The 15,033-nt window shown below is 42.5% G+C and overlaps 2 protein-coding genes across 3 annotated transcripts; both read right to left on the reverse strand.

Moving 5' to 3' along the window:
- Nucleotides 1-404: 404 nt before the first annotated feature.
- On the reverse strand, nt 405-3,403 carry LOC112259349 (P2Y purinoceptor 3). The gene is made up of 3 exons (XM_024434060.2): nt 3,183-3,403; nt 2,714-2,802; nt 405-2,145 (listed from the first exon to the last, which is right to left on the reverse strand). Exon 3 carries the CDS (start codon nt 2,017-2,019, stop codon nt 601-603), a length of 1,419 nt encoding a protein of 472 aa, XP_024289828.1. The 5' UTR covers nt 2,020-2,145; nt 2,714-2,802; nt 3,183-3,403; the 3' UTR covers nt 405-600.
- A 3,952-nt stretch (nt 3,404-7,355) lies between these two features.
- Nucleotides 7,356-12,301, reverse strand: LOC112257793 (schwannomin-interacting protein 1). 2 transcript variants are annotated; one of them, XM_024431633.2, is made up of 7 exons: nt 12,101-12,301; nt 11,056-11,270; nt 8,746-8,879; nt 8,542-8,620; nt 8,293-8,403; nt 8,045-8,162; nt 7,356-7,785 (listed from the first exon to the last, which is right to left on the reverse strand). In XM_024431633.2, exons 2-7 carry the CDS (start codon nt 11,260-11,262, stop codon nt 7,691-7,693), a joined length of 744 nt encoding a protein of 247 aa, XP_024287401.1. In that variant the 5' UTR covers nt 11,263-11,270; nt 12,101-12,301; the 3' UTR covers nt 7,356-7,690. The 2 variants fall into 2 exon arrangements, with proteins under 2 accessions (XP_024287401.1, XP_024287400.1); XM_024431632.2 differs by lacking the exon at nt 12,101-12,301 and adding an exon at nt 11,839-12,060.
- Between the last annotated feature and the right edge of the window lie 2,732 nt (nt 12,302-15,033).

The raw sequence follows: 15,033 nt of genomic DNA on the forward strand, positions 1-15,033 counted from the left end.
TGATAAGCAGGGGCAGAGCTGCTTACTGTCCCAGCCTGAGTTGTTGCAACATCACATTTTATACACCAGCTGTCCTCTGGCCTGGAGAAAGGGGTGGAGGGACGGTTATGACTGGGAAATGTATGAATGGAGGTTGTGTGTGTGTGCACCTTCCCAAAAATGTGTGAGTGATTGAGAGGGACAGACATGTTTTGTAAATTAATACAGAGTTCAAAGATGTGTGAGGGTGTCAGATTAAGCAATGTGCAGTGTTAGAGGACCAGATAAAAGGGAGGCTCATTAACCTACCTCTCTTAAAGATTGGCTAATTATCACAGGACACTCCTCGTAATAACCAGTCTTTGTTGGCTGGTGATCACACAAATAAAGTTAAACACGAACAAGAAATAGACCACACTGTTCAGGATGATAACTTGACCTGCATTTAATGTCAACATGCCGACTGAGAAAGTAACAAATGTAACAAGTCCAAATGAAATAAAGTGCAAAACTACTAGGTGTCCCAAATAGAAAGGTAAAAAAAAAATACACACACACACACACACACACACACAAATGTACACTTAAACAATTCCGTATTTGTTCTGAACGTAAAATCTCCTAAAAGACAATCCCAGAAGACTTTGACTCATTGTCTCGACGAATCTCCCCCTCCTTCTTCTTTTCTGTCTTCTTTTCTCTCTTCACCTCCTCCTTCTCTCCCACTCTGTCTTTCCTCAGGATCCTCAGTGGCCAGAGAGAGGGGTTGCGGTGGTGGTCATGCCGACTGGCCGTGTCACAGCAGGGGACACTCTTGTCTCCAGTGAGGAAGTACAGGAGAGCGTTCAGCCAGGCATTACAGGAGGCCAGTGGCCTAGTGACCTTGTAGCAGATAGAGATTGTCTTCATGGCATTGCATCCTCCCATCTGACCCCTCCTGAGGAGCAGGAATAGTGTCCGGGTAACGTGGAAGGGGAGGAAGCAGAGTGCGAACAGGAGAGTGATGGTGATGATGGTTTTGATGGACTTGCGGCGCCTGCGGATGTAATGGGAGTGCTGTGAGCTGGAGATGGAGATGGACGTTCTCTCCCTGCGCCCTTCTGACCCCCCACCACCTCCCTCCTCGTCTCCCCCCACCTGGGAGCTGGATGGGGAATGCAGGGTCCTAAAGATGGTCCTGACTACCTGGGAGTAGCACCATGCGATGATGGTGAATGGGACGAAGAACCCCAGTAGGTGCAGGACGAGGCCGTACGGGACGTATTCTGCAAACTCATTATCAATAGCATCATCCCAACAGTTCACAAACACATTTGGCCCACCACCGACTACATCTCCACCCCCCTCCTCCTCAGACCCATTCCCCCGCTCTCCTGCCCTCCCTCCACCACCTCCTCCTCTCACCACATACCCCGTCTGGGCAAACCTAAAGATGGGACAAGTAAGCACGAACACCACCACCCACACCATGGCACAGGTCCCCCTCACAGCCCCCCTGCTCTCCAGGGTGATGGTCCTCATGGGGTGGCAAATGCCCAGGTAGCGGTGGACGGAGATACAGGTGAGGAAGAAGATGGAGCAGTAGAGATTGAAGTAGAACAGGAAACGCACCAGGCGACACATGAAGTCTCCAAACACCCAGCGGTCTTGCAGCATGTAGCTGGCCACCAGGAAGGGCAGAGACAGGCCGTACATCAGGTCTGTGGTTGCCAGGTTCACCATGTAGATCAGAGACGTGGTCCAGCGGCGGGGGGCATTGCCGTGGCGACAGCCACCATAGCGACGGCAGGAGCGCACCAGGACAACGGAGTTAAGCGTCAGGCTGAAGAAGAAGGTGAGGGAGTAGCAGAGAGGGAGAAAGATGTACTTGTAAGACTCGTCAATACTGCAGGGGGAGGGGGAGAAAGGGGGGGATGGGGTGAAGGAAGAGAGGGTCTCTGTCACAGATGTGCTCTCTGTGGTGTTGGAGGCTTGGCTTATACTCATGGCTGACTGTGGTTGTTTTTCTCTCTTCTGCAGCGTCTCATGTTCCTTTTTCATCAAGCCTTCCTTGGGGCAAATTCTTCTGCTTGTCTAGTGTTCCTGTCATTTGCTCTCTCTCAGGTGTGGTTGTCTTCTAAACTGTTCTCTCCAGGTTTGCAGATAGTTTGAGGGAAGGAATGTTCTCTGCATAAGGGAGAAAATAAGTGCTTTAGTTTGGAAATACTCACTAGAAATGTTTTTAGCTGATTATGGACAATTCTCGGTCTATTGGCTCTTCAATCAGTAACACACTCTTCCGGAAACTCTCCATTCATCCATACTGCATTTCTGATCCACTTTGACCATGAGTACACTCAAGCCCATGTTTTGGAGTAGATTGATCCACTGTCCAAGAATGTGACATATTTTGAATGTTTATGCTAAGTATCAAGAATGGAAATGGGACCAATGACAGTGGGTTCTTCTTGTGTGTTGTTGTGCACAGTGTGTGTGTTTGTGTATTTGTATGTTTGTTTTCTTAAGAGGATGCACGTAAATGAATGCTAAATCAGTTGGAAAATGTTGTTTATGTGCTCAGTGTTTACCTTCCTCATGTTTATCTTCCATGTTGGGAGTGTTTATCACACAGAACTCTCTCATGGCCTTCCAGTGGAAGATAATTGGTTGAAACTTGGTTTAGTTATTCCAGAAGCCTTCACATGTGTCTTTTTCTAATAACACGTGGATTGGAATATTTAAAGGAGCACATTACCTCTTGGTGCAGGGGGGGTGTGTATTTCATGGGAAGGTGCAGCGAAAACTGTCTTGGTCCCGATGGACCTCCTATGACCTTCGCTGGTGCTGTAAATAATTAATATCCATTCATTCAGACAGATATGCAGAACGGAAACCCAATACAAGCAACTGCAGACGCTACTACTGCTACTAATTTTTTTGCAACATTTTATTATCATCGCTTCAAATGACGTGTATTGAACATATTAACCATTTTTTTAAATCAAGAATGTGTGGAAATTGGGTATTTATACAATTTTAAATGTTTTATTACAGCAGTAAGGAAAATATTTATTCATCATCCTCTGCATGTTTGTGGGGATGGTGTTGATATTTTCACTTTGTTGTAATAATTCACGTTATGTATATTTAATGTGTGTACAAAGCAATGTCTACAGCAGAGTATTATTATCTGTTAGGTTTAAAGTATAAATATAATATCTTACCTGGTTTTCTGGTGATATAGATGTATTGTCCTTTGTTTGTCACTTTAAAAAATACCAGCCTGTTTCTTCTCCTACTTTTGTCCCCGTACCCATTGAGCTCTTCAGTAAAACACTGCTAATATGTAACATTAACTTCCGCTTACCTTTAACACACTCATATATCTCTATTTTATTCCTCTCCTCCTCCTGCTCTCTCTATCTCTCCTCTGGTGCGGGTTAGTCATCCCTGACTCTGTTGCTCAATTATCCCTCCTCCCTCTGTTTTACTTTATCCTCGTCAATACCCTCCCTCTCCCTCTATTTTTCTCCTCTAAATCATTAGTGCTGAGCTAGTCAAGTGAAGGTACGCAATGGTACACACACACACTCATTTGCTTGCTCGTACGCATGTACACACACTATAGATTCAAACAAATAAATGAAAATCTTGTAGTGACCAGCTGGCAGGTGTCTTCACTGACATTTTCAACATGTCCCTGATTGAGTCTGTAATACCAACATGTTTCAAGCAGACCACCATAGTCCATGTGCCCAAGAACACAAAGGCAACCTGCCTAAATGACTACAGACCCGTAGCACTCACGTCTGTAGCCATGAAGTGCTTTGAAAGGTTGGTAATGGCTCACATCAACACCATTATCCCAGAAACCCTAGACCCACTCCAATTTGCATACCACCCAGACAGATCCACAGATGATGCAATCTCTATTGCACTCCACACTGCCCTTTCCCACCTGGACAAAAGGAATACTTATGTGAGAATGCTATTAATTGATTACAGCTCAGCGTTCAACACCATAGTACCCTCAAAGCTCATCACTAAGCTAAGGATCCTGGGACTAAATACCTCCATCTGCAACTGGATCCTGGACGTCCTGACGGGCCGCCCCTAGGTGATGATGGTAGGTAGCAACACATCTGCCACTCTGATCCTCAACACTGGAGCCCCACAGGGGTGCGTGCTCAGTCACCTCCTGTACTCCCTGTTCACCCACGACTGCATGGTCAGGCACGACTCCAAAACCATCATTAAGTTTGCAGATGACACAACAGTCGTAGGCCTGATCACCGACAACGTCGAGACAGCCTATAGGGGGAAGGTCAGAGACCTGGCCGGGAGGTGCCAGAATAACAACCTATCCCTCAACGTAACCAAGACTAAGGAGATGATTGTGGACTACAGGAAAAGGAGGACAGAGCACGCCCCCATTCTCATCGACGGGGCTGTAGTTGAGCAGGTTGAGAGCTTCAAGTTCCTTGGTGTCCACATCAACAACAAACTAGAATGGTCCAAACACACCAAGACAGTCGTGAAGAGGGCACGACAAAGCCTATTCCCCCTCAGGAAACTAAAAAGATTTGGCATGGGTCCTGAGATCCTCAAAAGGTTCTACAGCTGCAACATCAAGAGCATCCTGACTGGTTGCATCACTGCCTGATACGGCAATTGCTCGGCCTCTGAACACAAGGCACTACAGAGGGTAGTGTGTACGGCCCAGTACATCACTGGGGCTAAGCTGCCTGCCATCCAGGACCTCTACACCAGGCAGTATCAGAGGAGGGCCCTAAAAATTGTCAAAGACCCCAGCCACCCCAGTCATAGACTGTTCTCTCTACTACCGCATGGCAAGCGTTACCGGAGTGCCAAGTCTAGGACAAAAAGGCTTCTCAACAGTTTTTACCCCCAAGCCATAAGACTCCTGAACAGGTAATCAAATGGCTACCTGGACTATTTGCATTGTGTGCCCCCCCAACCCCTCTTTTTACGCTGCTGCTACACTGTTTATCATATATGCATAGTCACTTTAACTATACATTCATGTACATATGTATATACTACCTCAATTGGGCTGATCAACCAGTGCTCCCGTACATTGGCTAACCGGGCTATCTGCATTGTGTCCCACCACCCACCAGCCCCCCCTTTACGCTACTGATACTCTCTGTTCATCATATATGTATAGTCACTTTAACCATATCTACATGTACATACTACCTCAATCAGCCTGACTAACCGGTGTCTGTATGTAGCCTCGCTACTGTATATAGCCTGTCTTTTTGCTGTTGTTTTATTTCTTTACTTACCTATTGTTCACCTAACAACTTTTTGCACTAGTGGTTAGAGCCTGTAAGTAAGCATTTCACTGTAAGGTCTACACCTGTTGAATTCGGCTCACGTGACAAATAAACTTTGATTTGAGCTAGCAGCATTACAGACACACACACACAGTGACAGCACACAACATGAAATAGGTTTAATGAATGCAAAATTATTTTTTAAAGTAAATACTGAAAAATACTTCAGAGACAAAAAAGTTAAATGTTACTTCAGGGTACTCATCCCCTTCCCATAGCTATGAATCTGCTATCACAGTTCATTCTTCCATCAACCTACAAATACACAAGATTGTGAAAGTACGACATATAATAATTGCTTGACAAGGCACAATAGGTCATATGGCCAGGAGTTTTACCTGACTATATAACTTGAACAGGAAAGAGGGGGTCAGTAACTAGAGCCAGGTGTTTGCTACTGGTGAGGTCACATGGTCAGGAAAATCTCTTTTACCTAGACATAATGAATGGAACAAGGCAATTCCACTCCAGCATGGCCCAATTTATTTTTAGAGTATCTCAAAATGTTCTGGCAATTCTCACATAAAAACTTAATTGAGAGGAAGGATGTTTAACATGCCTTATACATTTGTATCACAAACCATTTTTTTGAAAATCTGATGAATGTGGCCATTTTAGGCTCTTTTAGACCCTATAATCTGTGACCCGTACACGGTACAGCCATCTTGGTGTAATTATACTCCTTATAGTGTGCTTTCAAATATGGATTATGGCTGTATTCTGAAGAAAAAAAATCCCATTAATTTATTCAACATTAAAAATATTATCAACATCTCAAAGGTACCCTTTTTGATGTAGCTTATTTTTAGACATCTTGTTCAGAACAATATACTCTTCAAACACATCTTTCGAAGGTGGGCTCTGCTAATTTTGAAGAAATTATCAATTTAATACATAGAAAATGACATTGGTTTAAGGTAGCAGAGAGCCCACTCTGGAACGTTGATGTACTTGTAGAGTATATTGTTTAAATCAATATTTCTAAAAAGGGCCTAAAATGACCACTATAATCATTTTCCAAAAAATGGTGTGTGTCACAAATGTAAAAAGCCTATCAAACATTCATCTTCCCAATGACGTTTCTATGTGATAAATGCCAGAACAATCTGAGATACAAAATTATTTTCGGGCTTTGCTCACATGGAATCACACAATAGCAGCTTTGTGGTTTCCTATGCTGATAGTAGTTATAGTTATGGACGCAAACCACCTAGGTATATCACAAGAGTCAACATAGATGTCAATACCCAAAGGCTTATAGGCAATATAAGTGGACAATTCCCTTACATCAGCAACTATACAAGAGGATAATTCTCCTAAATTAGAAACAAAGAAGCTTCTCTACCAAATTGTTACAGGACAGTTCCCTTTAGCCTGAATATGTAACCCCTTAGCTTGTTTTACACAGGCTGTAAGTGTACAATTCCCTTACATTAATAAGTCAAGGATATTGCAATTTTTATACAATGAAACTTGTGGAAAAGCTGGTATCCCTCAGATATGTAAATGGTTTAAACTATGGCTGTGAAGATTCTCCGTCAGAAGGTTCTCCCAAGAAAAATATGATTTTTCTTACCACTGGCAATGGACTAGGAGTCAGATATTAGAAATGTTTCAAACATCACAAATGGCTTAAACTCCTCTTTCTGATATGAAATATTTTTTGTTAATTAAGTGCATGCATCAATCAAAATAGGTCCTAATACAGTACTCTCTCCACTAATGATGATAATGAAGATTATGCTGTTCGAGATTAGGGGGGATGATGAGGAGAAAGTTATCCATCAAATGTATTTATAAAGCCCTTTTTACATCAGTAGATGTAAGTAGATACAGACACCCTGCCTAAAACCCCAAATAGCAAGCAATGCAGATATAGAAGCACGGTGGCCAGGAAAAACTCCATAGAAAGGCAGGAACATAGGAAGAAACATACAGAGGAACCAGGCTCTGAGGGGTGGCCAGTCCCCTTTTGGCTGTGCCGGGTGGAGATTATAAGAGTACATGGCCATTTAAGGCCAGATTGTTCTTCAAGATGTTCAAACATTCATTGATGACCAGCAGGGTCCAATAATAATCACAGTGATTGTAGAGGGTGCAACAGGTCAGTACCTCAGAAGTAAATGTCAGTTGGCTTTTCATAGCTGAGCATCCGTACCATGCCTGTATAATGTGGATTGCATTATGATGCCGGTCCAAGATGGTGCTCATTAGTGTTCATCAACATTTCTCCTTTTTATCGAAGAATCATATGTTAAGTAGGATATTATGGCAACACTTCTGACAGTCTCATAGTGGCATATCTTGGACAGCATCACTTTATCCACTGTTGAGCACAACGACTTCCTGTCCTGTGCACCTGTGGGTGAGGGTTATGTCAGATCCTGTACGTCCAGGAGCATGGCGTCCTGTTTGGTTCTCAGCTGGTCCCTTATCAACAGGTGACCCACCAACTCTGAGCTCAGGTCTGCAAGAATAGAATAGAATATTACTTTGCACAAAAACATATAGATCCTAAAACACAAAAACCGTACAGCAAGCACTCACCTGCCAGTTCATTTACTGACACATTATTATTATTATTATTTAAAATGTTTTATCTAACCTTTATTTAACTAGGCAAGTCAGTTAAGAAGACATTCTTATTTACAATGACGCTCTAACCACTAGGCTACCTGCCGCCCCATGTAAAGACCATGATTACCATGCAATGACCGCCTACTGACCGTGTATGTCGTGGTTGAGTGAGGTCCTGAGGGAGTTGAGCTGCTGTATTGAGCAGGTCTGCAGGTCACAGCGTTCCAGATGCGTCCTCTTAGTGATCACACTACTGCAGGCAAGGTGCTGTGACACACAGGAATTATTTACACATACCAATCCTTACCTCTCTCCCACCACATGCCCACTGTTTCCCTCTATTTCTTCCAACCCTATTTCTTTCACTCCACAGTCCACACTTCTCCATTCTTCTCACCTCCTCTTTCTGTTCAGCTAACAGCTTGTTTTTGAGCGCACTCAGCGCGGCCCTCACTTCCAACTTCAGGCCAGAGGGGTGGTAACCATAGCTACCTGGTCCTATAGAACCCTGACAAACAGGAAACAAAACAAACGCATGGCATGGGTACATATGCATATCTTCATATTTGGCCCTAGAGTGCCGCAATGTGTGTAGGTTTTTGTCCCCGTTTTACGCTATACTATAAAACAGGAGGGACTCGCTCACTTCTTTGACAGCCCCCTCCTCATCCTCACTCTCACTGTTGTTGATGTAGCATAACTGTAGATTTTTTTGGTTGTGGAATCTAAAATAAGAAAATTAAAAGCCAAAAACAACATGAACACTTAAAAGAGAGAACATAAATTATATGGTTTCAGAGAATAAAGAATGAAGTTGAGAATGAGATTGACTGTTTTTGACTTTTGTTACCTCGACGAGACGACCGTGACTCGACATCTTCCGTAGTCCTCCTCATCCTCCCATTCATCTTTCCTCCACAGCCCACCCTGCCTCTCTTCCGCCCAGCCCCCTGACACACTCCCCTGTTCCGACCCACTCGTACTCTGAAAGAGAGGAACAGAGGGAGGGATCAGGGATGGAGGGATGACATGGGAGGAGGGAAGAGGTGAGATGTGTGGTAGCGGGGGAGTTGAGAGTGTAACAATAGGTGTCATTAAACCCATCATCGCAGTCTTTTTCAATGCCGGTGGATATTATTAACATGTATAAAGCAAAGAGAGTCGGATTAAGTTGCCCCTAAATGCCGATGGGCCCTCTGACTATTTGCATTGACCCCCCTTATTAATTTTTCAATTACATTCTTGCACTGGCTCTATGCACTCACTAGACTCTCACACATACTACACTGACACTCCAACTACACTCCAACACACACACTTCACATAGAGTGGGGCAAAAAAGTATTTAGTCAGCCACCAATTGTGCATGTTCTCCCACCTAAAAAGATGCGAGAGGCCTGTAATTTTCATCATAGGTACACTTCAACTATGACAGACAAAATGAGAAGAAAAAAAATCCAGAAAATCACATTGTAGGATTTTTAATGAATTTATTTGCAAATAATGGTGGAAAATAAGTATTTGGTCAATAACAAAAGTTGATCTCAATACTTTGTTATATACCCTTTGTTGGCAATGACAGAGGTCAAACGTTTTCTGTAAGTCTTCACAAGACTCCATGCAGATCTCCTCCATCCAGATCTCCTCTAGAGCAGTGATGTTTTGGGGCTGTTGCTGGGCAACACAGACTTTCAACTCCCTCCAAAGATTTTCTATGGGGTTGAGATCTGGAGACTGGCTAGGCCACTCCAGGACCTTGAAATGCTTCTTTCGAAGCCACTCCTTTGTTGCCCGGACGGTGTGTTTGGGATCATTGTCATGCTGAAAGACCCAGCCACGTTTCATCTTCAATGCCCTTGCTGACGGAAGGAGGTTTTCACTCAAAATCTCACGATACATGGCCCCATTCATTCTTTCCTTTACACGGATCAGTCGTCCTGGTCCCTTTGCAGAAAACAGCCCCAAAGCATGATGTTTCCACCCCCATGCTTCACAGTAAGTATGGTGTTCTTTGGATGCAACTCAGCATTCTTTATCCTCCAAACACACGACGAGTTGAGTTTTTACCAAAAAGTTCTATTTTGGTTTCATCTGACCATATGACATTCTCCCAATCTTCTTCTGGATCATCCAAATGCTCTCTAGCAAACTTCAGATGGGCCTGGACATGTACTGGCTTAAGCAGGGGGACACGTCTGGCACTGCAGGATTTGAGTCCCTGGCGGCGTAGTGTGTTACTGATGGTAGGCTTTGTTACTTTGGTCCCAGCTCTCTGCATGTCATTCACTAGGTCCCCCCGTGTGGTCCCCACGGGGTGAGATCTTGCGTGGAGCCCCAGATCGAGGGAGATTATCAGTGGTCTTATATGTCTTCCATATAAGACCACTGATTTTGACCCCACGGAGTGACTATTTGACGGTTGTGTACAGGTGTATTTTATACTGATAACAAGTTCAAACAGGTGCCATTAATACAGGTAATGAGTGGAGGACAGAGGAGCCTCTTAAAGAAGAAGTTACAGGTCTGTGAGAGCCAGAAATCGTGTTTGTTTGTAGGTGACCAAATACTTATTCTCCACCATAATTTGCAAATAAATTCATTAAAAATCCTACAATGTGATTTTCTGGATTTTTTTTCTCATTTTGTCTGTCATTGTTGAAGTGTACCTATGATGAAAATTACAGGCCTCTCTCATCTTTTTAAGTGGGAGAACTTGCACAATTGGTGGCTGACTAAATACTTTTTTGCCCCACTGTACACCGCTGCTACTCTGTTTGTTATCCATCCTGATTTCCTAGTCACTTTTACCCCTACCTACATGTAATATTACCTCACATCCCTGCACATTGACACGATACTGGTACTTCTTGCATACAGTATAGCTTCGTTATTGTGTTACTATTTCCTTTTTTTTATCCTTATTTGACCATTGTATTTGTTTGTCTTACTTTTAACTCGTTTTTTGGGGAATGGCATTTCACATAAATAAGCATTTCACGGTCTCATCTGTTGTATTTGGCCGCATGTGGCAAATACAATTTCATTTAATCTATGGTCAGTGTTGTGTTGTTCCTGATAATTATTAAGGTCAGGGTTTGGGGTGGGTAAGCTGATCTCAGAACTGTCACAACATCTTCACACTCCCTTCATGCCCGCTGACCTTTGCCCTTTCTCTCCTCTCCTCCTCCTGTTTCTCCAGTTCAGCGATCCTCAGGCTCAGGTCTTCCCAGTGCATGATGGGTAGGTCCTGGTCGTCCTCGGAGGACTCTCCATTCTGACGAAGTCGCCCTGCCCCTTCCCCAGCAAACGGCTGTGTCTCATCACTCTCCTTCTCCTCCGCTGTCTCCTTCTCCGTCTCTCCCTCCATCCTTCACCCTGTTGTGGTGGGCAGATGGCAGAGAAAGGGAGGCCAAGGAAGAAGATTTGATTAATTTTAATTTGGTATAAAGTGATTCACGGTGGGTTGTCTCTGATGAATAAATAAAGTTTGTTTATCAATTAGCAGCTGCCAACACCATTATACACTGTGCACAAACTTACAATAGGATACCAGGATACTCAGGGGGAAAAAACAACAAGTATTGCTTAGAGATGTTGGGAAACACTTGGCCTGAACTGTAGGAGAGACTAGTCTATTTCCTAATAGTGAATTGTTTACCTTTCCCATCAACTGAACTAAGATTACATGCACTAGACTACACCCAAAATTCCCACTCTGTTTTAAAAGCTGGAAGTAAATAATTTTCAGACTCGCTATGTCTGACTGTAGAACGATTGCGCTCAGATTTCTTGCCATGAATGTGCTGGAAGGCGCGCACGACACGAATACAAAGTAACTCTTCTTCATTGATATTTAACTCACACACACACACATCGTTGAAGACTTGTTGTTTACAAGTTGAACATTGAAAGGGGCGGGTGGCAAGCGGATACTTTGATTTACCTATTCCAGACCGTGGTGCAGTTTTCCTATTCCCAACATCGCGGTCTCCTTCTCTTGTTTGTGTCTTTTAAAAATTGATGTACGGTTTCCCAGTGGTGTATCGTTTTAATAGCCCACAATAATCTATTAACTTGATTAAACTCTTCCTTGAAGTTAAGGAAACACCCTGCCTGCCTGCCTGCCTGTCTTTCTCCCGTACCCCTTCCCTTTCCTCCCGCCCCCTCTTTCCTCTGAGACGTTCCCACAGATTTTTAACCTCTACCTTCTGCAGCAGGGGAAATACGACCGCTTCCTACATCCAAAGCGCCACCAGTTGAGCCCTCGGTGCATATCCCGTTTAATTATTGTTGTGTCGGATTTCTGTAAGGGTTGACATTACATGCAATATCCATTTAAGATTAAAACGAGCGGGTGTGATCTGACTCTGGTCCTACATTTCGATCGGGAAACAATGTAAAGGATTAGAATATACTCTTAGGTGTCCAATTTCACAATTTTTGGAGATGACGATTCAAACCAGATGGGAACACCCGGTGGGAAACAGAAAGTCACGAGGATTGCTTTTAGTGACAGTCAAATGCATTATAGCATTTGGCGAAAAAACGTAAACATCTCAATTGTTTTTCCAATAATATCATTCTTTATAAGGGACATGTAAAAAATATTAAAATAGTAATTTAATAAAAAGTGGACAATTTGGTTCTATTATTTTCTTGTATTTTTTTATTTCCGTGAAGCTGGGCACTTTTGACATTGGAAACACATTTTGTAAAGTTAATTAAGGATTATATTGAAATACAATATTCCAAAAAATATTTAATATTGATTAATGTGACAATAAGATATTACATGTTTCTATTTACAATAAGTGAAAGAAACTAAGTCGGTGCATTTGTTATAGACTACTAACATGACTTTATCTAGGATTGTGGATGAAAATGTATATATTACTTACATTTACAATACATAATGTCAAGGTAACATTTCAGGAGAGAAGACCTATGTCATTTTGTCCATTTATCCAAAGCTTTCAAGCAGGGGCGCAACTTTGGTTTTAGAAGTGGGAGGGATATTACTATTATTATATATTTTAAAATCTAGCCAGATAAACACTCCAAACAGCCAACTCGACCGCTTGTAGGCGTCCGCATGGACCTAAAGTATACCGTTGCCTCGTTTTGTATCACATTCCAATTATAAAACTGGGGGGTGACAAAAATGACATTTCAGTAATTTTCTATTTTCTACTCCCCTCTCCCAACCTGGTCTAAGAGCATTTCATATTATTGTGTATTCTGTACGTAAATCCGTCCCACTCCATTTGTATGATATGTTGCGTTTCGTATGGTATGTATTAATTTGTGAATGTCCATCACCCATTTCGTATTTTATGTTACAAATTACAATTTCTATTATATGTTACGAATTTGCTAAAAGTACAATATATTACAAATTTGCAAAACGTACAATGTTACGAATTTGCTAAACTATAAATATATTACGAATTTGCAAACTGAACAATATTTTATGAATTCTAGCTAGGTGGCTAACGTTAGCTAGCTGGCTAATATTAGCTAGGCGTTAGGGGTTAAGTTTAGGAGTTAGTTTAAAGGGTTAGGGGAAGGCTTAGCTAAAAGGGTTAAGGTTATGGTTAGCTAACATGCTAAGTAGTTGTAAAGTAGTTAAAAAGTAGTAAGTATACTGTACAAAAATATAACCACAACATGTAAATTGTTGGTCCATGTTTCATGAGCTGAATAAAATATCCCATAAATTTTCCATATGCACAAAAAGCGTAATTCTCTCAAATTTTGTGAACAAATTAGTTTACACTTCATAAGGGAAGGGAATCAGTCATTTTAAATAAATTCCTTAGGCCCTAATCTATGTGTATGGATTTCACGTGACTGGGAATACAGATATGCATCTGTTGGTAACCGATAGATAATTTATAAAAAAAGGTAGGGCCGTGGATCAGAAAACCAGTCAGTATCTGGTGTGACCACCATTTGCTTCATGCAGCATGACACATCTCCTTCGCATAGAGTTGACCATGCTGTAGATTGTGGCCTGTGGAATGTTGTCCCACTCCTCTTCAAAGGCTGTGTGAAGTTGCTGGACATTGGCAGGAACTGGAACATACTGTCGTACATGTCGATCCCGCGCATTCCAAACATGCTCAATGGGTGACATTTCTCATTTGCCAAGATATTCCATCCACCTGGCAGGTGTGGCATATCAAGCAGAGAGCATGATCATTACACATGTGGACCTTGTGTCGGGGACAATAAAAGGCCACTCTAAGAGCTGCAGTTTTGTTGTTACACAACACAATGTCACAGATGTCTAAAGTTGTTACACAAGGCCATTTTAGAGAGTTTGCCAGTATGTCCAATCAGCCTCACAACCGCAGATCACGTTACTACACCAGCTCAGGACCTCCACATTTCAGCTTCTTCACCTGCATGATCATCTGAGACCAGCCACCTGGACAGCTGATGAAACTGTGGGTTTGCACAACCAAAGAATTTCTGAAACTGTCAGGAACTGTCTCAGGGAAGTTTGCTGATGTCTTGACCTGACTGCAGTTCGGCATGGTCAGTGGGCAAATGTTCAGATACTGACTGGTTTTCGGTTTAATACAGGCCAGCATGCCCCTACCATGGTGGTTTTTAAGAATTCTGTGACCAACAGATGCATATCTGTATTCCCAGTCATGTGACCTCCATAGATTAGGGCCTAATGATAATGATTTAAATTGACTGATTTTCTTATATAAAATGTAAGTCAATAAATCTTTGAAATTGTTGCATGTTGGGTTTATAACTTTGTTCAGTGTAGTTGAAAAGTTGCTAATTAGCTAAAATTGTCTGTGATGAGATTTGAACTCGCAACCTTTGGGTTGCTAGACATTTGCGTTATACACCCACCCATTTGAGTTTTTTTTTAGTCTTAAGTAACCATCTGTCTTACTTACGTAACCATACCAAACATTACATATCATACAAGTGTCACTGTTCTGAATTTACCCATTCACTATGTTACATCTATATGAGACCAGGCTGCCTCTCCTCCTCATTCACCAGCCTGCAGTTCCTGTTGCTCCCACTGGGAGTCGATAGTTTAGCTGCCTGAAGTTCTGTGGGTGAACATGTCTCTGCCTCCATACCTCCTCATACAGGCTCTGCGTGACAG

Source organism: Oncorhynchus tshawytscha, linkage group LG09 (genome assembly GCF_018296145.1).
Source record: "Oncorhynchus tshawytscha isolate Ot180627B linkage group LG09, Otsh_v2.0, whole genome shotgun sequence".
Taxonomy (NCBI): Eukaryota; Metazoa; Chordata; class Actinopteri; order Salmoniformes; family Salmonidae; genus Oncorhynchus; species Oncorhynchus tshawytscha.

Coding starts and splice junctions, on each gene's coding strand:
- LOC112257793 (XM_024431633.2), bottom strand. CDS start 11,262: ATGGAGGGAGAGACGGAGAAGGAGACAGCGGAGGAGAAGGAGAGTGAT. Junction 8,621..8,745: donor GTCACGGTCGTCTCGTCGAG/GTAACAAAAGTC, acceptor TTCTTATTTTAG/ATTCCACAACCAAAAAAATC. Junction 8,163..8,292: donor TAGCTGAACAGAAAGAGGAG/GTGAGAAGAATG, acceptor TGTGTGTCACAG/CACCTTGCCTGCAGTAGTGT.
- LOC112259349 (XM_024434060.2), bottom strand. CDS start 2,019: ATGAAAAAGGAACATGAGACGCTGCAGAAGAGAGAAAAACAACCACAG.